The sequence below is a fragment of the Heteronotia binoei genome, chromosome 1, assembly GCF_032191835.1.
Source record: "Heteronotia binoei isolate CCM8104 ecotype False Entrance Well chromosome 1, APGP_CSIRO_Hbin_v1, whole genome shotgun sequence".
Taxonomy (NCBI): Eukaryota; Metazoa; Chordata; class Lepidosauria; order Squamata; family Gekkonidae; genus Heteronotia; species Heteronotia binoei.
The window spans coordinates 283,217,561-283,242,204 of NC_083223.1; the positions used below are offsets into that span (position 1 = coordinate 283,217,561).

Here is a 24,644-nt window from a genome sequence, read left to right on the forward strand (position 1 = left end):
GAACTGAAGACCATGATAGAGATTGAAGGACTGGGGTACATGGACAGTAACCAAGCATTTAAGGTGTAGATCAAAGGATTCCTACGGGCGGGGCACTCTATGCAGTATATTTTCGCACAAGGATGTTACTCCCTCGTTCCCAAGCCAAGGCCTTGGCGCTTCGTACTCCCACAGACACCCGGCCTGAGAAGGCTCCACAATCTTGTTCACATATCAGCATTTCAAAGCAGACTACACAACAAAGGCATAGCTAAGAGGAGGAGGGGGGGAGGAGAGGTAGCTAGCAGCATCGGTGTTCAGTAAGAGCCCAGAATCCCTTGCTTCTGAACCAGAGTTAGACAACACGTTAATAACAATACAGCAGACTTGACATCCTGCCCTCCCCGCCTAGGCAGGCTCAGGGCAGCTAACAACAAGTTCGATAAAATTATACAATATATAATAAGTTTAAAAACAGCATTTAAATGATACAATAATTTAAAACAACAATATCTAAAACCAGCTCCGATTGTCTAAGCCATTCCATAATTTAACAGCGGCGGTGGTGTTCCTGATGTTATTCTGTCCATTTATATAATGGCAGAGATCGCTAGATGGAATCGTTTGGTGGGTTGAACAGCCATCTTGTCAGCGGTCTACAAAGGCCTGCCTGAAAAGAATGGTCTTACAGGCCCTGCGGAATTGGTCCAGATTCCGCAGAGCCCGCACCTCCTCCTGGAGCTGGTTCCAGAGGCACGGGGCTGTAACAGAGAAGGCCCGTGCCCGGGTGCTCTGTAATTTTGCCTCCTTTGGCCCAGGGATAGTAAGCATGTTCTTCCCTGCTGACCTCAGTGCTCTTTGGGGCTCATATGGGGAGAGACGGTCCCTCAGGTAGGCAGGTCCTCGGCCATATAGGGCTAAGTTCTAAAGTTCTAAGACCTTCAGTCTATTGATTTATCAGAGGTGGGCGTTTGTCTTTAAAGGTCAAGGCAGTCCCCTGTGCAAGCACCAGTCGTTTCTGACTCTGGGGTGACGTCACATCACAACATTTTCTTGGGAGACTTTTTTTTACGGGGCGGTTTGCCATTGCCTTCCCCAGTCTTTTACACTTCCTCCCCAGCAAGCTGGGTACTCATTTTACCGACCTCGGAAGGATGGAAGGCTGAGTCAACCTCGAGCCAGCTACCTGAAAACCCAGCTTCCGCCAGGATCGAACTCAGGTCGTGAGCAGAGTTCAGGACTGCAGTACTGCAGCTTTACCACTCTGCGCCACGGGGCTGCTGCTTTTTATCTTTACAGTGTTGTAATACAAATCTTCTAGCAGTAGGAAGAGAACAGAGGTTCATTTTCAGCGACCATCGATTAGCCTCCGAGAGAGGAGCCGTTTGTTTAAAAGATGTGTGAAGCAGGAGTGCAGTTTGCAAACACGTGGGCCCGTGTGTTGCACTGGGGAAGTGGGTGTGCAATTAGGCCTGTGGATCCACAGTCCCATGGCAGTGACCCTCCTCTTTGTCTGAGCAGCCTGGATCTTGCTTCGCTGAGCTCGGTGGAACACATGCACGCCTGCACGTGGATCCGGAATCACTTGGAGGAGTACCCGGACACCTGCCTGCCGAAACAAGACGTGTACGACGCCTACAAGTGAGTGTGTGTTTGGGGAATGTGTTTGGGATCGGTCACTTTCAGGGGAAGGGGTGATTGGTGCGGAGAGGGGGGCGGAGCATACGGTCCCCTGTGCTGTTCTAGTATGGTAGTGACGCCTGGCGACACTTTTCCTGGTGCCCATCGAATGTTTTTAGGAAGTGGGTGGGGCCAGGAAAGGCTTTTGCCCTGCAGGACTTCTGATTGGCCATTGCAGATTTGATTGGCTGTGTGGATTTTTAAAAACGTTACTTTGGCAGCAACTGCCACCACAGCACAAGGATCGATACTGTGTGACTGAAGGTGAGCCGTGGCAGCCACTTTGCGTCTGGCCCCACCTCCTAGGGAAGCCATTTTATGTCAGGCTCTGTCTCTTAGGGCAGCCATTTTATGTCAGGCTCTGTCTCTTAGGGCAGCCACTTTGCGTCTGGCCCTTCCTCCTAGGGAAGCCATTTTATGTCAGGCTCCACCTCCTAGGGCAGCCATTTTGTGTCTGTCTCTGTCTCTTAGGGCAGCCATTTTGTATCTGGCTCCATCTCCTAGGGCAGCATTTTGTGTCTAGCTCCACCTCCCATGGCAGCCATTTTATATTTGGCTCCACCTCCTAAGGCAGCCATTTTGTGTCTGGTTCCACCTGCCATGGCAGCCATTTTATATCTGACTTCACCTCTCATGGCAGCCATTTTGTGTCTGTTTTCACCTCCCATGGCAGCCACTTTATATCTGACTTCACCTCTCATGGCAGCCATTTTGTGTCTGTTTTCACCTCCCGTGGCAGCCATTTTGTGTCTGACTCCAACTCCTATGGATGCCATTTTGTGGCTGTGCCCACCGTGCTGTATCAGAATTCCAGATATGCCCATAGGCTCAAAAAGGTTGGGGACCCCTTTGGTATGGCACAGTCTGAGGAGTATGAGAACCATTTTTCTGTTTCTCCCCACCCCTGCTGCAGGAGGTACTGCGATAACCTTTGCAGCCGGTCTCTGAGCGCAGCGAATTTTGGCAAGATCATCCGGGAGATCTTCCCAAACATCAAAGCAAGAAGGCTGGGCGGCCGTGGACAATCAAAATATCCTTCCATGCTTGAAGTCAAGGCAGCAAGGGACTGGAGGAGTTGCGATGAGACTTGGGGAGTTGAGGCAGCTGAAATGGGATGATTGGCCATTGCAGATTTGCCAGGTTTCTGGACTGGGCACCATGACCGGTCCTCTCTCTGGATGGGGGAGGCTCTTGGTTCTATCCACCTGTCCGTGGGGAGGAGCACTTGAAAAAGCACAATACAACCCAAAAGTCACATGGCTCTTCCCCCCCCCCCCCGCCAGTACTGACAGATGGGTCCTGACCTGGATCACCCAAGGTAGCTGGATCTCATCAGACCTTGGAAGCTACGCAGGGTGGGCCCTACTTGGATGGGAGAACATAAGAACCTAAGAGAAACCATGTTGGATCAGGCCAGTGGCCCATCCAGTCCAACACTCTGTGTCACATAAGAACAGAAGAGAAGCCCTGTTGGATCAAGCCAGTGGCCCCTCCAGTCCAACACTCTGTGTCACATAAGAACATAAGAGAAGCCATGTTGGATCAGGCCAATAGCCCATCCAGTCCAACACTCACATAAGAACATAAGAGAAGCCATGTTGGGTCAAGCCAATGGCCCCTCAAGTCCAACACTCTGTGTCACATAAGAACATAAGAGAAGCCATGTTGGATCAGGCCAATGGCCCATCCAGTCCAACACTCTGTGTCACATAAGAACATAAGAGAAGCCATGTTGGATCAGGCCAATAGCCCATCCAGTCCAACACTCACATAAGAACATAAGAGAAGCCATGTTGGGTCAAGCCAATGGCCCCTCAAGTCCAACACTCTGTGTCACATAAGAACATAAGAGAAGCCATGTTGGATCAGGCCAATGGCCCATCCAGTCCGACGCTCTGTGTCACATAAGAACAGAAGAGAAGCCATGTTGGATCAGGCCAATGTCCCTTCCAGTCCAACACTCTGTGTCACATAAGAGAAGCTATGTTGGATCAGGCCAGTGGCCCATCCAGTCCAACACTGTGTCACATAAGAACCTAAGAGAAGCCATGTTGGATCAGGCCAGTGGCCCATCCAGTCCAACACTCTGTCACATAAGAACATAAACCATGCTGGATCAGGCCAATGGCCCATCCAGTCCAACACTCTGTGTTACACATTGGCCAAAACAAACCCAAGTGCTATCAGGAGGTCCGTAAGTGGGGCCAGGACACCAGAAGCCCTCCCACTGTGCCCCCCCCAAGCACCAAGAATACAGAGCATCACTTGCTCCAGACAGTTCCAACAACACACTGTGGCTAAGAGCCACTGATGGACCTCTGCTCCAGATGTTATCCTTGGGAGACCACCAAGGAAGTCTGGAGTTGATATGCAGAGGCAGGTAATGGCAAAACCACCTCGGCTCATCTCTTGCCATGACCTGGATAGCCCAGGTTGGCCTTATCTGGTCAGATTTTGGAAACTAAAGAGGGCCAGCCCTGGTTAGCTCTTGGATGGGCGGCCACCAAGGAAGTCCAGGGTTCCTGTACAGGGGCAAACAACAGCAAACCACCTCTGAACATCTCCTGCCTTGGAAACCTTCTGGGGTTGTCATAAGTTGGCTTTGACTCGATGGCGCTTCCTTGATGGCAAATGCTCTTTCCTTTATTTAAATATTTATCAACTGCACCTTCAAAGCTGTATCAGGCATCCAGCTGCATTGGTCTGCGGTGGAAGACCTAGATGTGAGTCCGGAATCACTTAGGGACTCAACAAGATACCCAGGGTGGAAGCTTTCAGGAGTTCAAACTCCTGAAAGGAGGGAGGGACGGTGGCTCAGTGGTAGAGCATCTGCTTGGTAAGCGGGAGGTCCCAGGTTCAATCCCTGACATCTCCAAAAAAGGGTCCAGGCAAATAGGTGTGAAAAACCTCAGCTTGAGACCCTGGAGAGCTGCTGCCAGTTAGGGGAGGGATGGTGGCTCAGTGGTAGAGCATCTGCTTGGTAAGCGGGAGGTCCCAGGTTCAATCCCTGGCATCTCCAAAAAAGGGTCCAGGCAAATAGGTGTGAGAAATCTCAGCTTGAGACCCTAGAGAGCTGTTGCCAGTCTGAGAAGACAATACTGACTTTGATGGATCAAGGGTCTGACTCAGTATAAGGCAGCTTTATATGTTCATATGTTCTGATGAACAGAAACGAGACTGACCAGTGAGGGTAGAGTGAACTTACCGCTCTCTATGACCTGGGTACGCGTTCCAAAGGTTAAAATCATAATTGATCCACAAATGATCCCAACGAGCCTCTACTTGAACTCCCTTTACTCTGTGTTGAGGAATTTCCTCTTTATGTATTTCATAAACACTTTCTCTTACCGCAGTTCCCCAAAAAACCTGATGCTCCCAGGATCTAATACATGAGACCAAGAGACTTTTTCAAAACAACAGATAAGCTTTATTATTCTCTAGTTTTCTCTCAAGACAGTGCTTTGGCTATATATAGAATAGCAAAAGTAAGATAGCACTCTTACATTATGCTCTTAGAATTAAGAACCCTTATGCATTTGTATATAGTTCAAATAATTTCCAGCTTCAGTAGTTAGACTTACACATACTGTTTCTTTGATTCCCCGCTCTTCCACTTGCACCTGCTGGAATGGCCTTGGGTCAGCCATAGCTCTGGCAGAGGTTGAAGGAGCTGGGGATGAGGAAAGGTTGAAGGAGCTGGGGATGTTTAGCCTGGAGGGGAGACGACTGAGAGGTGATAGGATCACCATCTTCAAGTCCTTGAAGGGCTGTCATAGAGAGATGGTGTGGAATTGTTTTCTGTGGCCCTAGAAGGTAGGACCAGAACCAGTGGGTTGAAATTAAATCAGAAGAGTTTTCGCTCAACATGAGGAAGATCTTCTTGACAAAGCAGTTCCTTAGTGGAACAGGCTTCCTCCTTGGGAGGTGGTGGGCTCTCCTTCCTTGGAGGTTTTTCAACAGAGGCTAGATGGCCATCTGACAGCAATGAGGATCCTGTGGATTTAGGGGGAGGTGTTTGTGAGTTTCCTGCACTGTGCAGGGGTTGGACTAGATGACCCTGGGGGGGTCTCTTCCAGTTCTATGATTCTATGACTGTTAAGAGCGGTTCCTCAGTGGAACAGGCTTCCTCCTTGGGAGGTGGTGGGCTCTCCTTCCTTGGAGGTTTTTCAACAGAGGCTGGATGGCCATCTGACAGCAATGAGGATCCTGTGAATTAGGCAAATCCTGAAGAAGATATTGGATTTATATCCTGCCCTCCACTCCGAAGAGTCTCAAAGTCACTCACAATCTCCTTTCCCTTCCTCCCCCACAACAGACACCCTGTGTGGTGGGTGGGACTGAGTGGGCTCTCACAGCAGCTGCCCTTTCAAGGACAACCCCTGCCAGAGCTATGGCTGACCCAAGGCCATGCCAGCGGGTGCAAATGGAGAAGTGGGGAATCAAACCCGGTTCTCCCAGATAAGAGTCCGCACACTTAACCACTACACTAAACTGGCTCTCCACACTAAACTGGCCAGAAGGGTTGCATCAGTGCTTAGTTCTTGTGGCCCTTGTTTTATACACCCAGGGAAATGCTGTTTTCCACTTTGGGCATCAAGAAGCAAGTTTTCTCTGGGCGTGTTTGGCCGGGGATCCTGGAGGGTTTTTGCCATCTTCCGGGCATGTGAGCGGGGTCACAGGGTGTGTGTGTGGGGGGGAGGTATTTCTAAATTTCTTGCGTTGTGCAGGAGGTTGGACTGGGTGACCCTGCAGTCCCTTCCAACTCTGTGATTCTGTGAACTGTCCCAAAACAGGTGGTTTTTATTGCACTAGAGGAAAGTTCCGTCTCTTTCCTTTTAGAAATGAACTAAAGCGCTCATCAGAGCAGGGGGTCTCCAAAATGGTGGCAGTGGGAACCATGACATCCCCCAATACGTTTCCTGATGTCCGCTAAGTTTTTTGAGAAAGTGGGTGGGGCGGATGGAGCTTTTCTCCAGCACGGCTTCTGATTGGCTGTGCAGATTTTTAAATGGTTGCTTCGGCAGCAGCTGTCCCTGCAGCACAAGCATCTTCTTCACTGGATGATGGAAGGTAAGCTGTGGCAGCCATTTTGTGGCTGGCTCCACCTTCAGCGGCAGCCATTTTGTCGCTGTTCCCGGCACACTGCAAAGGTGCCTACAAACTCAACAAAAATGTCGGGGACCCTGATTTACAGGGAAGACCTGTAATTTGGGGGAACTGGCGCATTCCTGAGAAGGCAAGCCAAAAGCAAACCTTTGACGCTGCCTGAATATGGGTTTTGGTGCCCATAATTGGATTGAGGAATCTTTGGGGTTTGGTTTATCTCCTTAACTCTACTGCAACGTATTGCTACAGCGGAATTCGGAGAAAGACAGTGGTCCACATGCCTCCTCTTCCCAGCCTAGATCTTAAAGAAGCCGAGATGGTAAGCTGCATAGAAGTCCAGAAAATGCACACAGACTTATACTGAACCAGAGCCCTGGTCCATCTAGGGGTGTTCAACCCCCCCTCCCCAGTGTTTTACCTCAGTTTGGGTCAATTGGACCTCCCCCCCCCCCCTCTGATAAATAAATCTTGGGATTTCTGAAAAATCCCTGCTTCAAATACTGGAAAGGTATTCAGAGCAGGGATTTTTTAGAAAAGAAAAAGAAGAAATTCTGAGATTATTTTCCGATCCAGTAGACCCAAAATGGGAGGTGGGGGGGGGGGACCAGCAAGGCAGCAAAATGCAGCTAAGGAGAGGAGAAAACAGCTCTCCACCTTTCAGCTGTTTTTCTCCGATTTTTTTGTGGTCCCTTTAAACCAGGTTGGTTTAAAGGGACTGCAGAAGAAGTGGAGGAAACAGCTGAGGCCCTGAGCATTTTCCCAACATTGCAGCAGTTTTCCCCACTCTTTTTTTTTTTTTTGCAGTCCCTTTAAAGTGGGGGAAGCAACTGAGGGTCTGGGAGCACTCTCTACACCTTTCAGCTGCTTCCCCCGATCTTCCCAGTTCCCCAAAATATCCAGGATTTTTTTTTTTGAGATTTTTTTCAGCCAGTTTTCCCAAAAAATCCTGGATACTTTTGAAAATGCCAAAAAAAGAAGCATATTTTTCAGGTATATTTTCAGCTCGGGAAGATCCAAATGCACACCCCCTAGGATTGTCTTCTCAGACTGGCAGCTGCTCTCCAGGGTCTCGGGCGGAAGACATAAGAACACAAGAGAAGCCATGTTGGACCAGGCCAGAGGTCCATGCAGCCCGATACTCTAAAATGTCACACAGTGGCCAAAACCCAGGGGCCATCAGGGATCCCCCAGCAGGGCCAGAACTCCAGAAGCCCTCCTGCTGTGCCCCCCCAAGCACCAATAGTCCTAGTCCAGGTACCCACCAGGTGTTTTTTGAAAACTGATGGGCCCAGCAGGGCTTCTGATTGGCCACCAGTGATCCAATCAGCTGGGCAAATTAAAATAACTTTGTGTCACTGGCAGCTTCCACCTCAGGATTGGTTTTATTCTTACTGCTCTTTCCCAGTATGTGTGTGTATGTGTGTGTGTGTGTGTATATATATATATATATATATATATATATATATATATATATAAATTCGCCCTTTTCCCCAGCACGTTGGCTTCCTCTTTGTATGTGGCTCCACCTCTCACGGCAGCCATTTCGGGGTTGGCTCCGCCTCCTCCGGCAGCCATTTTTGTGGCTGCGCCCATCACCCTGTTTCAGAGTTCCAAAGCTCCCCACAGGATCAAAAAGCTCGTGGGCCCCTGCCCACGAGGGATGGTGGCTCAGTGGTAGAGCATCTGCTTGGGAAGCAGAAGGTCCCAGGTTCAATCCCCGGCATCTCCACTAAAAAGGGTCCAGGCAAATAGGCGTGAAAAACCTCAGCTTGAGACCCTGGAGAGCGGCTGCCAGTCTGAGAAGACAATACTGACTTTGGTAGACCAAGGGTCTGATTCAGTATAAGGCAGCTTCATATGTTCATAGTCTAACTGCCCCAGGCTGAAGGAGGCCCGTCTGAAGTCAACCACGGATAGGGCCTTTTCAATCACAGCCCCTTGCTGGTGGAACCAGCTACCGGAGGAGGTGAGGGCCTCTTCCGGTTGGCATATAACTGACTGGTTTTTAAAAACTGTGAAGGAAGGCTATGAGAATAGCACTGAACTGTTAGACTGTTTCTTCTTGTTTTATTGTTTTAGCTATTGTAAATTATTGAATATGTATGTTAATATTTATTAATCTTATAAATCGAATAAATAAAAATAAACTCTCTGATGGTTACGATCCCCCTGGCTCTCTTGTCGCGTACAGACCGAGAGGACGGACCTGGTGCAGACGTACAACGACGAAGTGACAGAGGCGGCTTGCGCTCTGACCTGCGATTGGGCGGAGAAGATCCTCAAGCGGACGTTCAGCAATATCGTGGAGGTGGCGCAGTTCCTCATCCAGCAGCACATCATCAACCCCCGCTCAGCCCACGCCGACCTGGTCATGGCAATGGTGCTCTCAGGTGGGCGAACCCTTCCCCCTTAGGCCTTCGGGGGCCTAACGTAGCCAAGCCCATCCTGGGTTCCGTTTGAGTCGCTTCCTGGGGACTCCCGCACAGATAAGCGTAGAAAGCTTCACTAAAGAAATACAAAGAAACCTTTTCAAAACAGACCGCACGGTTTCGTGGATGCCGTTAACGCACAGGGAAACAACAAAACTCACTAGCTGATGGCTTAATTAATTCTGGCAGCAACAATACTGATTCTCATGGTTGAAGCAGGGTATCCCATCTAGAGCAGGGGAGTCAAACATGCAGCCTGGGGGCCCAGTCAAGCCCCCGGAAGGTTCCTATCAGGCCCCTGAGCCATTGGCTGTCGCCTGCTTCCTTCTCCCTCTCAGCTTGCTTTTCCGGGCTCGCTCAATCGCACAGCAGAGCTACAGAGCAAAGCCTCTATTTTCTCCATTGGATGAGGCTCCTCCCTTGGGAAGAAAGGAGGGGAAGGAGAGCTTGCTTTGCCAGGCTCTCTCAGTCGCACAGCAGAGCTCCTGAGCCAAGCCTCTCTTCCTTCTGTTGGCTGAGGCTCCTCTTGATCTCCATGGGGAAGGAAGGAAAGAGCCAGAGCTTCCTTCGCCCAGTTCCCTGGGAGAGATACAAAGAAAGCACCTTTAAGACCAATGGGTGCTAATGTTTTAAGCATGGTTTTAAGGTGTGTTTTTTTTAATTAATTATATGTGTCTGTGTCCTTTATAAAGTTTATATTTTTGCTATCTGCCATTGCATTTTATAACACACATTGCCTGGCTCAATATGGTCTCATTTATGTCAGATCTGGCCCACATAACAAATGAGTTCGACACCCGTGCTCTAGAGCATATGATGAGTATCTTTAGGCAGTAAGGGGTAAGGAATGTGGAGGAGAGAAGAATCATAGAGTTGGAAGGGACCTCCAGGGTCATCTAGTCCAACTCCCTGCACAATGCAGGAAACTCACAAACACCTCCCCCTAAATTCACAGAATCTTCATTGCTGTCAGATGGCCATCCAGCCTCTGTTGAAAAACCTCCAAGGAAGGAGAACCCACCACCTCCAGAGAAGGAAGCCTGTTCCACTGAGAAACTGCTCTAACTGTCAGGAAGTTCTTCCTAAAATTGATCCGGAAACTCTTCTGATTTAATTTCAACCCGTTGGTTCTGGTCTGTTCTTCTGAGGCAACAGAAAACAATTCCACACCATCCTCTAGAGATGACAGCCCTTCAAGTACTTGAAGGTGGTGATCCTATCACCTCTCAGCCGCCTCCTCTCCAGGCTAAACATCCCCAGCTCCTTCAACCTTTCCTCATAGGACTTGGTCTCCAGACCCCTCTATAGGACAGCCCTTCAAGGCCTTGAAGATGGTGATCCTATCACCTCTCAGCCGCCTCCTCTCCAGGCTATACACCCCCAGCTCCTTCAACCTTTCCTCATAGGACTTGGTCTCCAGGCCCCTCTATAGGACAGCCCTTTAAGGACTTGAAGATGGTGATCCTATCACCTCTCAGCCGCCTCCTCTCCAGGCTAAACATCCCCAGCTCCTTCAACCTTTCCTCATAGGACTTGGTCTCCAGACCCCTCTATAGGACAGCCCTTCAAGGCCTTGAAGATGGTGATCCTATCACCTCTCAGCCGCCTCCTCTCCAGGCTAAACATCCCCAGCTCCTTCAACCTTTCCTCATAGGACTTGGTCTCCAGACCCCTCTATAGGACAGCCCTTCAAGGCCTTGAAGATGGTGATCCTATCACCTCTCAGCCGCCTCCTCTCCAGGCTAAACATCCCCAGCTCCTTCAACCTTTCCTCATAGGACTTGGTCTCCAGACCCCTCTATAGGACAGCCCTTCAAGGCCTTGAAGATGGTGATCCTATCACCTCTCAGCCGCCTCCTCTCCGGGCTAAACAACCCCAGCTCCTTCAACCTTTCCTCATAGGACTTGGTCTCCAGACCCCTCACCATCTTCGTCGCCCTCCTCTGGACCCGTTCCAGCTTGTCTAAATCCTTCTTAATTAATTCTATATCCTTTTGATTTGGTCTTTCTGGTTGCAGAAGCTGCAGAAGCTCCCAGGGAAAAACGATTGCCCCCAAGCACCAAGAAGAATGAACCCGAAGCCCCAGAGAATGCAGCCAAACCACAGCCTCAGGTGAGAGAGAGCCGAGAGAGAAGCTGAAAGCAGCTGCCTTTTGGGGTGGGGAAAGGACCCAAGGACCCAGATGGCAGCTGAAGGGCTGCGTCGTATGGTGCGTCTGCTGAGGGAAGAGTTGTGAGATATGGAGTCTTTTTGGCTTGTCCCAAAAGATAGACTACAAATTCAGGGAAGATAGGGCAGAGAAGGACTTCAACAGTTGCATTAGCACAGGGGCTTCTAAAAGAATGAATACAAATGCAGAACACAGTGGAGAGCCAGTTTGGTGTAGTGGTTAAGTGTGTGGACTGTTATCTGGGAGAACAGAGTTTGATTCCCCACTCCTCCACTTGCAGCTGCTGGAATGGCCTTGGGTCAGCCAGAGCTCTGGCAGGACTTGTCCTTGAAAGGGCAGCTGCTGTGAGAGCCCTCTCAGCCCCACCCACCTCACAGGGTGTCTGTTGTGGGGGCGGGGAAGGTAAAGGAGATTGTGAGCCGCTCTGAGATTCTTCGGAGTGCAGGGTGAGATCCAATATCATCTTCATTTAGCACACAGAATGAGCTACAAAACAGGCATACGTTGCTACTCATACATTGTAATAGCTTGTTATACGTTCTATATATTTAACTTTTTGAGGATATAAATCCATATGTGTCATTTAAAGAACTAGGACAAAGTTGGGAGTCCAGTCGCAGTTTTAAGAGCACCAAAGTTTTATTCACAATGTAAGCTTCTAGCGTGCAAAAGCTTACATTGCGAATAAAGCTCCATTGGTCTTAAAGGTGCCACCGGACGCCAACTTTGTTGTATCGCTTCAGACAAACAAGGATGCCCACCTGGATCTATTTAAGCAACTAGTCATTAATGTAAAGAATCTTCCACAAGAAGCTAACCAATATGTGATATCAACGGAATATCTTTGGTACAATTTTTTGTTACAGTTCACTCTTCACAGTGAACTTAAGAACAAAAGAGAAGCCATGTTGGGTCAGACGAATGGCCCTCCAGTCCAACACTCTATGTCACATAAGAGGAGCCATGTTGGATCAGGCCAAAGGCCCCTGCAGTCCAACACTCTGTGTCACATAAGAACATGAGAAGCCATGTTGGATCAGGCCAGTTGCCCATCCAGTCCAACACTCTGTGTCACATAAGAACATAAGAGGAGCCATGTTGGATCAGGCCAAAGGCCCATCCAGTCCAACACTCTGTGTCACATAAGAACATAAGAGAAGCCATGCTGGATCAGGCCAATGGCCCTCCAGTCCAACACTCTATGTCACATAAGAGGAGCCATGTTGGATCAGGCCAAAGGCCCCTGCAGTCCAACACTCTGTGTCACATAAGAACATGAGAAGCCATGTTGGATCAGGCCAGTTGCCCATCCAGTCCAACACTCTGTGTCACATAAGAACATAAGAGGAGCCATGTTGGATCAGGCCAAAGGCCCATCCAGTCCAACACTCTGTGTCACATAAGAACATAAGAGAAGCCATGCTGGATCAGGCCAATGGCCCCTCCAGTCCAACACTCTGTGTCACATATGAACATGAGAAGCCATGTTCGATCAGGCCAATGGCTCCTCCAGTCCAACACTGTGTCACATAAGAACATAAGAGGAGCCATGTTGGATCAGGCCAAAGGCCCATCCAGTCCAACACTCTGTGTCACATAAGAACATAAGAGAAGCCATGCTGGATCAGGCCAAAGGCCCATCCAGTCCAACACTCTGTGTCACATAAGAACATGAGAAGCCATGTTGGATCAGGCCAATGGCTCCTCCAGTCCAACACTGTGTCACATAAGAACATAAGAGGAGCCATGTTGGATCAGGCCAAAGGCCCATCCAGTCCAACACTCTGTGTCACATAAGAACATGAGAAGCCATGTTGGATCAGGCCAATGGCTCCTCCAGTCCAACACTGTGTCACATAAGAGGAGCCATGTTGGATCAGGCCAATGGCCCCGCCAGTCCAACACTCTGTGTCACATAAGAACATGAGAAGCCATGTTGGATCAGGCCAGTGGCCCATCCAGTCCAACACTCTGTGTCCCATAAGAACATAAGAGGAGCCATGTTGGATCAGGCCAAAGGCCCATCCAGTCCAACACTCTGTGTCACATAAGAACATAAGAGAAGCCATGCTGGATCAGGCCAATGGCCCCTCCAGTCCAACACTCTGTGTCACATATGAACATGAGAAGCCATGTTGGATCAGGCCAATGGCTCCTCCAGTCCAACACCGTGTCACATAAGAACATAAGAGAAGCCTTGTTTGATCAGGCCAGTGGCCCATCCAGTCCAAACTTTGTGTCCCATAAGAACATAAGAGGAGCCATGTTGGATCAGGCCAATGGCCCATCCAGTCCAACACTCTGTGTCACATAAGAACATGAGAACCCCTGTTGAATCAGGCCAGTGGCCCCTCCAGTCCAACACTCTGTGTCACATAAGAACATAAGAGAAGCCATGCTGGATTAGGCCAATGACCCATCCAGTCCAACACTCTTGTGCCACTGTGTGACACAGAGTGTTGGACTGGAGGGGCCATTGGCCTGATCCAACATGGCTTCTCTTATGTTCTTATGTTCTTAATCTATAAGAACATAAGAGAAGCCATTTTGGATCAGGCCAATGGCCCATCCAGTCCAACACTGTATCACATAAGAACATAAGAGAAGCCTTGTTTGATCAGGGCAGTGGCCCATCCAGTCCAACACTCTGTGTCACACAGTGGCCAAAAATACCCAGGTGGTGGCAGCTACAGGCATAGCCTGCTTCTTGAGGGGGTTAGATAAGAATATGGAGCAGAGGTCCATCAGTGGCTATTAGCCACTGTGTGTGTGTGTGTGTATGTGTGTATGTGTATATATATACATACATACATATGTATATAAAAATTATTGGCCACTATGTGATACAGAGTGTTGGACTGGATGGGCCGTTGGCCTAATCCAACATGGCTTCTCTTATGTTCTTATGTCCAACACTTTGTGTCACATAAGAACATAAGAGAAGCCATGTCGGATCAGGCCAGTGGCCCATTAGGTCTAGCACTCTGTGTCACACAGTGGCCAAAACCCAGGTGCCATCAGGAGGTCCATCAGTGGGGCCAGGACACCAGAAGCCCTCTCACTCTTGCCCCCCCCAAGCACCAAGGATACAGAGCATCACTTGCCCTAGACAGGGAGCTTCATCGATATGCTGTGGCTAATAGCCACTGATGGACGTCTGCTCCAGATGTTTATCCATTCCCCTGTTGAAGTTGGCTATACTTGGGATCCCCTCCACGCATGCAAGCAAAGGCAGGTGGATGAAAGAACTTTGTGAGTTCTTAATTATGAATGGAGCGTGAAGGGGGTGTGACAGAGGGAAGGGACTCGGGTGTTATGGTGAGGCTTCTTGGGTTCTGTGGCCCTCTCTGCCGCAGATCTGATGGCAGACCTGTCGGCTTGACATTGCATCTCGCCCAGATGTTCAGCAAGGTCTCCGGGAACTGTTGTGGCCGCCTTTCTCCTGCCCTTTCCTGTCCTCTCTGCTTTCCAGGCCAAAAAAGAGAACCCCTCCAAGCTGTCCACAGCCCCCCAAAGGAGCGAGGCCAAGAAGCCCACGGAAGCCCCAGCCAAGCCAGCCAGCGCCCCCCAAGTGAGCGCACTGATGGCCCGCCTTCCTTTGCTGTTGCCCCGAGTGCAGCCCGTCGAGAGGCTGGTGGTGTCTCCCGGGGTGGCAGCCATCCACTCCTCCCCGCCTGTCTTGGCACCCAAACTCATGGCCACCCCGGTGGGGGGCACAGTCAAGATGGCCTTGTCCGTGGGCCCCACTTCATCCCCGCTGCCCCTGAACCTGGCGCCGGCTGTGAACGGTCCCGGGGCGATGGTCACCCAGCAGAGCGCTGTGCCGGTCATCAACATGATCCTTCCCAGCGTGGCGGTGCCCCCTGTAGCCGAGATCCCAACCCCACCCAAAAACGCACCGGGCAGCGGAGGCTCGACAGTGAGCGAGCCCAAGTGGAGTCTTCCGGACCCTCCGAAAGCCAAAACTCCCACCAAGCGGCCAGCAGAGTCATCTACGGACGCAGCGATGGTGAAGAGGAAGCGCGGGCGACCCCGGAAGAAGCCGGATGAGCCGGACTCGGGCCTGCCAGAGAAGGCTGTCGCCGAAGAGGAGGCGTCGGATGCAAAGGAAGACTCTGACATCATTGTGGTCACTGTGGATTTCGAAGACTGCTCTTCATCCTCCACCCACCGGGGGTTCCGAAAAGAGGGTTCCGAAGTGGAGGTGCTCCCCATAGGAGGCACCAAGGGACCGTCCCCCAGGGACACCGGCGGAGCCAGCCTCTCTGCAGCTAGCAGCCATGTTGTTGGCAACCCTGCAAAAGCTGCCGTCTTGCCTTCCCAGGTGAGTGTCATCCAGGGCCACAAATCTGGCATCCAGAGCCTTCTGAAGATGGCAGGAAGCAACTCGCACAAACCTGGGCAGTTGGGTCAGGGCTCGACAGGGCCAGGGGTCGAGCCCAAAGCTACCCTAGCAACAGATTCAGTCTCCCGTTCCCCCCTTGAAGACGCCCAGTCAGAGAGATCCAGCTCGTCAGAATCCGAATCTGAGCCCCAAGACCTTTCCATCAGCAAATCCAGCTTGCCGTCATCCAAGGGTCATTCGGACACTGCTGGCTTGCGGGGATCTGTCATGCAATTGCATCGGAACAGTGCTGAGTGGGGCAAAGGGGGGACGGCAAGCCCTCCAGTGACTTCCACGCATGCCCCGAGTCGGTAACGTTCCCATCCCGGGCCCCGTTTCGGGTGTGCATCCCGGTACCACATTGGCATCACTGAGCCCAGCTTCTCGCCTGTTCCTGTCCGTTTTGGTGATGCACGCATTTCGGAGGAAAACACAAAACAGTATTGGCTGCCGAACTGCTTTTCATCCAGCATTTTCTCCCCGGGTGATGTGTCCCCAAACAGATGTTTACTTATGATCGGTAATAGGAAGCGAGGTTGGGTCCCTGATATTCCAGAGCTGGTGGATTCTGCTCATAAAGGATGCAGATTTCTAAATGCCCTCCAGCTTCTTGCACCGGCAAAAGATCATTCACCAAGAGTACGGAAGGAAGGCCGGAACTTGGGTTTGGCACCACTCCCGTTGGGATGTAGGCTTTTGCAGTTTCCTCTCCAGAGCCAGCACGGGTGTTTGAGGGGAGGGAAGAGTTTTCATTTCTTCGGTTGCAAATTTTCTTGTGAAAGTTTGAAAAAAACAACTTGTCTTTCACAGGGAACACCCCCCACCACACACACACACACACACACGCTCCCCTTAATCTCTGAGCATCTAGACAATCGTCACAGCCAGCATCCCAAAGAATTTTGTTTTCATCTTCTGCCCTTGAGCTTCTGTTTCATGCAAAATTGGGGGCCGCTTTGTTCTGTGTTATTTAAGTTGGAAAATGTCAGCGATTCCTTCCCTCCTTTCTCGCGCTTTCCTTTCCATCCCTTGTTTTGCTATGTAAAACCCCACTGCACAGACGTCTTTTTTTAAAAAAATAAAAACAGTAGTTCATCTGTTCGTTAACTCTTGTATTTGCGTGCTAATTTACTGCCATTCACAAGCATCTTAATCCAATCTCAGCTACAGTTGCCCAGCTCTCGACTCTTAACTAGCCCTTCTTGGCAACTAACGCCCCCCTCATATATGAATATATGAAGCTGCCTTCTACTGAATCAGACCCTTGGTCCATCAAAGTCAGTATTGTCTTCTCAGACTGGCAGCGGCTCTCCAGGGTCTCAAGCTGAGGTTTTCACACCTATTTGCCTGGACCCTTTTTTGGAGATGCCAGGGATTGAACCTGGGACCTTCTGCTTCCCAAGCAGATGCTCTACCACTGAGCCACCGTCCTCCCCTCCCTCCACCCTCTCTTTTCCTATACATAATGGTTGAGGAAATTCCGTTTCGCTGTACCTGAAGAAGTGTGCTTGCACATGAAATACTGTGTACAGTATTTGGAACACCTTCCCTATGAACAGGGCCGGCTCACCCACTAGGCAAACTAGGCAGTTGTTTAGGGTGCTGGCAGGGTGTGTGTGCCGAATTAGGCCTCCCTCCAGGCAAATACCCCTTAGCGCCCAGGCGAGGCCAGCAGCAGCAGGAGCAAACCACATCCCGAAAGGGTGCTGCCGCCGCTGACTCCTCCCCACTTCCTTCCCATCCAGGAAGTGGGGAGGAGGGAGCAGTGGTGGCACCTTTTCGGGTCGCGGTTCATTCCAGCTGCCGCTGACCTGCCCCGGCGCTGAGTGAGCGTGCAGCGTGGTTTAAACAAATATATTCGGAACAGAACTGGGTCAGTTTAACATGGACTCGACACGCTGTGTGAACAGGGCCAGAGTGTTCCTTTTACATACAACTTTTGCTGACTCATTCCCTGTGGGCTGATGTTGCTTCTTACAGTCATGTTCAACTTCCTACAGATGCAGGTCTTTTACCAACAGCCTGTCAGTCCTGGTCCTGCAAGGACTTCGCTCCAGGAACTAATGCTGACTGTTATCAGCGGGGGGAGGGAACCTTTAGGCAGCCCGGGAGCCGTGCTTGATTGCCCTTCTGGCTATTGAAATAGACCTGGGGTGGGGAAGGGAGGAGGAGACACGGTGAGAGTGTGCTGCCACGGGGGGGAGGCGTGGGGGGCGCTGTGGAGGGGGGTGGCAGGCCACCAGTCTGCCTAGGGCGCCATGCACCCTCAGGCCACTGCTGCCCATGAAGAAAAGTTAAAATGGTTAGGGCTCCATAGCTTGGAGAGATGACAATTGAGACAAGAGTAAGTCAGTGAAACCGCTTTGAAAATTGAGAAAGACACAGGCACCCAGGCAGTACGGAAGAAAACCTTTTATTGTCCTGGTTTTGCTTGCGTCAGAGCTGTGACTCAGACCCATTTTTTCCTTGTCCCAAGGAAGTCACATTTAAATTGCAATAAGCCCTGCGTGTGTAAAAACCTAGAGCCCTTGAAAGGGAAGTAAACGGAGTTATTTCCTCTCTCAGCAGCGGCTGAGTTGGTTGACTCCTTTGAGAAAAAACCCAGTGCTTTGCGATGCCAGCCTCCACGAGGGGCCCGGAGATCTCCCAGAATTGCAAGCTACCTCCACACGACAGAGATCAGTCCCCCTGGAGGAAATGATAGCTTTGGTGGGCGGACTCTCTGGTATACCATCGAGTCTAGGAGGAATGGAAGTCCTAGAGCGACATCCCTGCTGAGTTTCCTCCTTTCCCCAATCTCCACTCTCCCTAGACTCCACACCCAAATCTCCCGGAATTTCACAGCCCACAATTGCCACAAATGTACATTTTTAAAAACCGATGAGTAGAGAAGAGCCCCCAAGCCACTGTGTGCATGCCTTCTCTGGAGCACTCCCCCCAAAGCTAGCGTTGAAATAGGCTCGCATGCTCCCCAACTAGACCCAGATATCCGAGGTGCAGTCTCCCCCGGGGTAACGCATCTCGTGAGCCCGGGCAGGCCCGCAGGGTTCCTTCCCAAAATCGACCAGGAAGTCTTCATTCACGCACAGACCTCCGTGTTCCGTGTCCACATCGATCTGCAGCATGACGGAGCCTTCCCTGAAGAAGGAAAGAAACAGAGTCCGGGTGAGCAAGGGGTGAATTTAGAGGGAAGAGGGCCAGCCGCAGGTAGAGATCCCAAATTCCCGCCTGGGCCGGGGGATCCCCTGGTTTGGCAGGCCCCAACCCGCTGGCAGGGAGGAAGCCGCTGGGGGGATCGCCGCCCCCAGAGCATCCTGTTGCTACGCGATGTGTATGGCACCCGGAAGTGACGTATCACACTGGGCATGTTGTGCAGGGATGCTCTAGGAATTTGCAGGAAACACTATGGTTTCATACAAGGACAATATAGCAATTTGGGGGGGAACTCTATGGAACCATAGTTGTTAAGTCGCACAGTCTTTGCGACCCCATGGGCAAAGTCACACCTATCTTCCACCATCCTCCGAAATCTACTCAAATTTATGTTAGTTATATCAACATTGCTGTCCTGCCATCTCCTCTTTTGCCCTCCTCTTCTTCTTTTGCCTTCTGTCTTTCCCAGCATCAGGGTCTTCTCCAGGGAGTGCTCCCTTCTCATTTGGGGGCCAAAGGATTGAGCTTCAGCATCTGACCTTCCAGTGAACAGTCTGGGTTGATTTCCCTTAGGACTGACAGATTGGATCTTCTTGAAGTCCAAGGGACTCTCGATACCATAGAGTGCCCCCCCCAAAATTGCTAGAGCGTCCCCATGCAAAACCACAGTTTCCTGCAAATTCCGAGAGCATCCTCGCACAACGTGCCTGGTGCAACACGTCACTTCCAGGTGACATCATTGCGTCCCGCGTGCTGCGCACGTGCGAGAAAAACCCTCCCGCCAGCAGCCGTTGGGGACTCGACAACCTTAGCTGCAGGAATAGGGGGAAAGGTTTCTCATTTTAAACAATTTTATTGATAACATATGGTAGCAAATTCTGATTATATCATTACTATCTCTAACCCATATGATATTTTCCAATCCCCCCTCCCTCCGTTACTAGACTCCCGCCAAGGTTATATACTTAAGTTCAGTTATAAAGGTACCCTTAACCAATCAAAGTTCAATATCTTTCTTTTCTCATATTCATATTTAAAAAATGTCCAATGTCTTTTTACATTCCACTCTTTCTCTACATATCCTCTAAATTTCTTCCACTCCTTTTTAAACACATCCAAATCATAGTCTCTTAAAGTTCTTGTTAATTTGTCCATCTCGCTCCACGATAAAACTTTCACAATCCAATCCCATTTCTCTGGTATTTTTTCTTGCTTCCACAACTGCACATATAATGTCCTAGCAGCTGAGAGCAAATACCAAATTAGAGTTCTATCTTCTTTTGGAAATTTTTCCATTTGTAATCCCAACAGAAAGGTCTCTGCAACTTTCTTAAAGTCGTATCCCAAAATTTTAGAAATTTCTTGTTGTATCATCTGCCAAAACTTTTTTGCTGTTTCACAAGTCTACCACATATGAAAAAAAGAACCCTCGTGATTTTTACATTTCCAACACCTATTGGACATCTTTTTCCTCATCTTTGCCAGTTTTTTCGGAGTCATATACTACCTATACATCATCTTAAAACAGTTCTCTTTAATACTCTGACATGTTGATATTTTCATCGAGTGGGGGAAAGGTTTCTTACCTGACCAATTCGGGGTAAAATTGTTTGTCCCAAGGTGTGTACAGACTGTTGGTGCAGTAAAGCCTTTTGCCGTCCAAGCTGAGCTGAAGCATCTGGGGGCCCCCGTAGACTCGTCTTCCCTGAGAGACCGGAGACAGGAGGGAGGGTGAAGAGAGGGAAAAGGAAAGGTCCCCTGTGCAAGCACGAGTCGTTTCCAACTCTGGGGTGACGTTGCTTTCACAACGTTTTCACGACAGACTTTTTACAGGGTGGTTTTGCCATTGCCTTCCCCAGTCAGCTACACTTTCCCCCCAGCAAGCTGGGGACTCATTTTACCAACCTCAGAAGGATGGAAGGCTGAGTCAACCTCGAGCCAGCTACCTGAACCAGCTTCCACCGGGATTGAACTCAGGTCATGAGCAGGGAGCTCGGACTGCAGGACTGCAGCTTTACCACTCTGTGTCATGGGTCTCTTTTCTGTAAAAGTAAAGGTCGTCCCCTGTGCGAGCACCAGTCGTTTCCGACTCTGGGGTGATGTTGCTTTCACAACGTTTTCACGGCAGACTTTTTACGGGGTGGTTTGCCATTGCCCTCCCCAGTCCTCCACGCTTTCCCCCCAGCAAGCCGGGTCCTCATTGGACCGACCTCGGAAGGAGGGAAGGCTGAGTCGACCTCGAGCCGGCTACCTGAAAACCCAGCTTCCGCCGGGGATCGAACTCAGGTCGTGAGCAGAGCTTAGGACTGCAGGACTGCAGCAGATGGCAAAGAGCAGGAATGGCTGCGTGGCGTGTGTTTGGCTCTTAGGGCCTGCCGGAGTTGCCGGTACTGTGAGGTTCAATGGTGCCGCCATCGTGGGGCAACTGGTTTGGGAGGAATACTTGGGGCCCCAGCCAGTTTTGGATGAAAACCAGCCTATTGAGCTCTAGCCTAGATAGCCTACGCTGGCCTGATCTTGTGACATCTCGGAAGTGAGACAGGGTAATTTGCGGCTAGTGCTTGGATGGCAGACCTCAAAGGCTTGCCAGGGTCAGTGCCCAGAGACGGACAACGGCAGGCCACCTCTGAACGACTCTTGCCTTCAAAACCTCAAGGGGTCATCAGAGATCAGCTTTGACTTAAGGGCAACCCCCCCCCCCCCCAAAAAAAAAAACCTCGAGGTGTGAATGACTTCTGATGCAAGAGTTCTTGCCCAGGGTCTGCTTTGGCAGAGAGGGCGGGATATAAATCTAATAAATAATAATAATTAATAATTATTTAAGACAGGGGTAGCCAAAGGGTGGCTCAGGAACCCCACGTGGTTCTTTCTTACATATCGTGTGGCTCTCAAAGCCCCCGCTGCCCCTTTGGCCGGCTCGGTGAATGTATTTATCTCTTTAAATCATTTCGCCAAGCCAGCCAGTGGCTTGGAGAATGCATTAAAAGTTAAAGTTACTTTCTTTCCTGCTCTCCCTCCCCCATCTATTTGCCTTCCTTGCAGCTCTCAAACATCTGACTTTCATGTCTTGCAGCTCTCAAACATCTGACATTTATTCTATGTGGCTCTTACATTAAGGAAGTTTGGCCACCCCCGATCTAAGATCACCAGGGAGAGTCCCTCTTGACTTGTCTAGTGGGTACATGAGATAGGGCCTTTTTGGTGGCAGCCCCATGATTATGGAACAACCCTCTTCCTAAGGAAGTGTGCCTGGCTCCCTCCAACTGAGCCTTTAGGAGGCAGGTGAAAACAGTTGTTCCATAATCGCGTTAGGTTAGTTTCAAGTCTGCCTGCCTGCCGTTCAAGTTGTTGGTTTTAGCTTGTGGTTTTTGTGTTTTATTGCTTTGTTGGGGGTTGCCTGGACTGTAAACCACCTTGGGGTTCCGTAACATTACGCAGAAAAATATAATATTATTCAATAAACAAACAGAGTCTTCAAGGACTCGTAACTCATCCTCTTCTTCATTTGAGGTAGCTGAGCCTCAGCTTAAAAACAGCAATGGGAAGGAATATTGAAGATCTCCGGGGACACTCCAGGCCCCACCTGGAGGTTGGTAACGCTAGTGGGAGGCAATATTCCTTCCCGTTGCTGTTTTGGCTGCTTTGAGGGCGGACATTATGACATTATATCACGCTGAGCTTCCTCCTCTCCCCAACCCCCGCTCTCCTCAGCCCCCATCCCCAAATCTTCGGGAACTTCCCAAGCCAGAGTTGGTTGCCTTCCCGCCCAGCCTCCACTCTCCCCTTCCATTGGTGGTTTACTCACTTGGATCATGAAAGGATCAGGTTGGCAGCCGAGCTCTTGGTCTTCCAGGACAGTGACCACCCCGCCTTTGGGGATGCTGCCGCCCACAAACACCTGTGTGCACAAAAAGATCCCCCACCACGCCCCACAGAAGAGAAAGGATCAGTCAGAGGCAACAGGTCACAGCGGCTGCGTTCAAGGTATCATGCCCATTCTATGCAGACTCAATGCGGCTAACAACATAAAATGCACCATAGACAATAAGCAATATTAAAACAAAAATCAAATAAATTGCAATGGTGCTACTTCAGTCAGATCATGTAATATTTTTCTTTCTCTCAACGCGCACATAAGAACATAAGAGAAGCCCTGTTAGATCAGGCCAGTGGCCCCTCCAGTCACACACTCTGTGTCACATAAGAGAAGCCATGTTGGATCAGGCCAATGGCCCATCCAGTCCAACACTCTGTGTCACATAAGAACATAAGAGAAGCCATGTTGGATCAGGTCAGTGGCCCCTCCATTCCAACACTCTGTGTCACATAAGAGAAGCCCTGTTGGATCAGGCCAATGGCCCATCCAGTCCAACACTCTGTGTCACATAAGAACATAAGAGAAGCCATGTTGGATCAGGCCAGTGGCCCCTCCAGTCCAACACTCTGTGTCACATAAGAACAGAAGAGAAGCCATGTTGGATCAGGCCAGTGGCCCCTCCAGTCCAACACTCTGTGTCACATAAGAACATAAGAGAAGCCCTGTTGGATCAGGCCAATGGCCCCTCCAGTCCAACACTGTGTCACATAAGAACATAAGAGAAGCCCTGTTGGATCAGGTCAATGGCCCCTCCAGTCCAACACTCTGTGTCACATAAGAACTTAAGAGAAGCCCTGTTGGATCAGGCCAGTGGCCCCTCCAGTCCAACACTCTGTGTCATATAAGAACATAAGAGAAGACCTGTTGGATCAGGCCAATGGCCCATCCAGTCCAACACTCTGTGTCACATAAGAACATAAGAGAAGCCATGTTGGATCAGGCCAATGGCCCATCCAGTCCAACACTCTGTGTCACATAAGAACATAAGAGAAGACCTGTTGGATCAGGCCAGTGGCCCCTCCAGTCCAACACTCTCTGTCACTTAAGAACATAAGAGAAGCCATGTTGGATCAGGCCAATGGCCCATCCAGTCCAACACTCTGTGTCAGATAAGAACAGAAGAGAAGCCCTGTTGGATCAGGCCAATGGTCCATCCAGTCCAACACTCTGTGTCACATAAGAGAATCCATGTTGGATCAGACCAATGGCCCCTCCAGTCCAACACTCTGTGTCAGATAAGAACATAAGAGAAGCCCTGTTGGATCAGGCCAATGGCCCCTCCAGTCCAACACTCTGTGTCAGATAAGAACAGAAGAGAAGCCCTGTTGGATCAGGCCAATGCTCCATCCAGTCCAACACTCTGTGTCACATAAGAGAATCCATGTTGGATCAGGCCAATGGCCCCTCCAGTCCAACACTCTGTGTCACATAAGAACAGAAGAGAAGCCCTGTTGGATCTGGCCAATGGCCCATCCAGTCCAACACTCTGTGTCACATAAGAGAATCCATGTTGGATCAGGCCAATGGCCCCTCCAGTCCAACACTCTGTGTCACATAAGAACAGAAGAGAAGCCCTGTTGGATCTGGCCAATGGCCCATCCAGTCCAACACTCTGTATCACACAGTGGCCAAAATGCACACACACACACTGTGGCTAATAGCCACTGATGAACCTCTGCTCCATATTTTTATCCAATCCCCTCTTGAAGCTGGCTATGCTTGCAGCCGCTACCACCTTCTGTGGCAGTGAATTCTACATGTTGATCACCCTTTGGGTGAAAAAGGACTTCCTTTTATCCGTTTTAACCTGACTGCTCAGCAATTTCATTGAATGCCCACGAGTTCTTGTATTGCGAAAAAGGGAG

The 24,644-nt window shown here is 50.1% G+C and overlaps 2 protein-coding genes across 2 annotated transcripts in view; one reads left to right on the forward strand and one right to left on the reverse strand.

Moving 5' to 3' along the window:
• The window catches only part of RFX5 (regulatory factor X5), a 29,526-nt gene extending 12,670 nt beyond the window's left edge, over positions 1–16,856 (forward strand). Inside the window, exons 5-10 of the mRNA XM_060256521.1 lie at positions 1,501–1,620; positions 2,573–2,689; positions 7,003–7,084; positions 8,957–9,155; positions 11,213–11,307; positions 14,838–16,856. Of these exons, the coding sequence (XP_060112504.1) occupies positions 1,501–1,620; positions 2,573–2,689; positions 7,003–7,084; positions 8,957–9,155; positions 11,213–11,307; positions 14,838–16,064 (1,840 nt within the window). The 3' untranslated portion in view covers positions 16,065–16,856. The remainder of the gene's footprint in view (positions 1–1,500; positions 1,621–2,572; positions 2,690–7,002; positions 7,085–8,956; positions 9,156–11,212; positions 11,308–14,837) is intronic.
• Positions 16,857–18,691: 1,835 nt separating this feature from the next.
• The window catches only part of LOC132584634 (methanethiol oxidase-like), a 56,129-nt gene continuing 50,176 nt past the window's right edge, over positions 18,692–24,644 (reverse strand). Inside the window, exons 9-11 of the mRNA XM_060256538.1 lie at positions 22,708–22,800; positions 20,489–20,607; positions 18,692–18,887 (exon numbers count right to left, since the gene is read on the reverse strand). Of these exons, the coding sequence (XP_060112521.1) occupies positions 18,725–18,887; positions 20,489–20,607; positions 22,708–22,800 (375 nt within the window). The 3' untranslated portion in view covers positions 18,692–18,724. The remainder of the gene's footprint in view (positions 18,888–20,488; positions 20,608–22,707; positions 22,801–24,644) is intronic.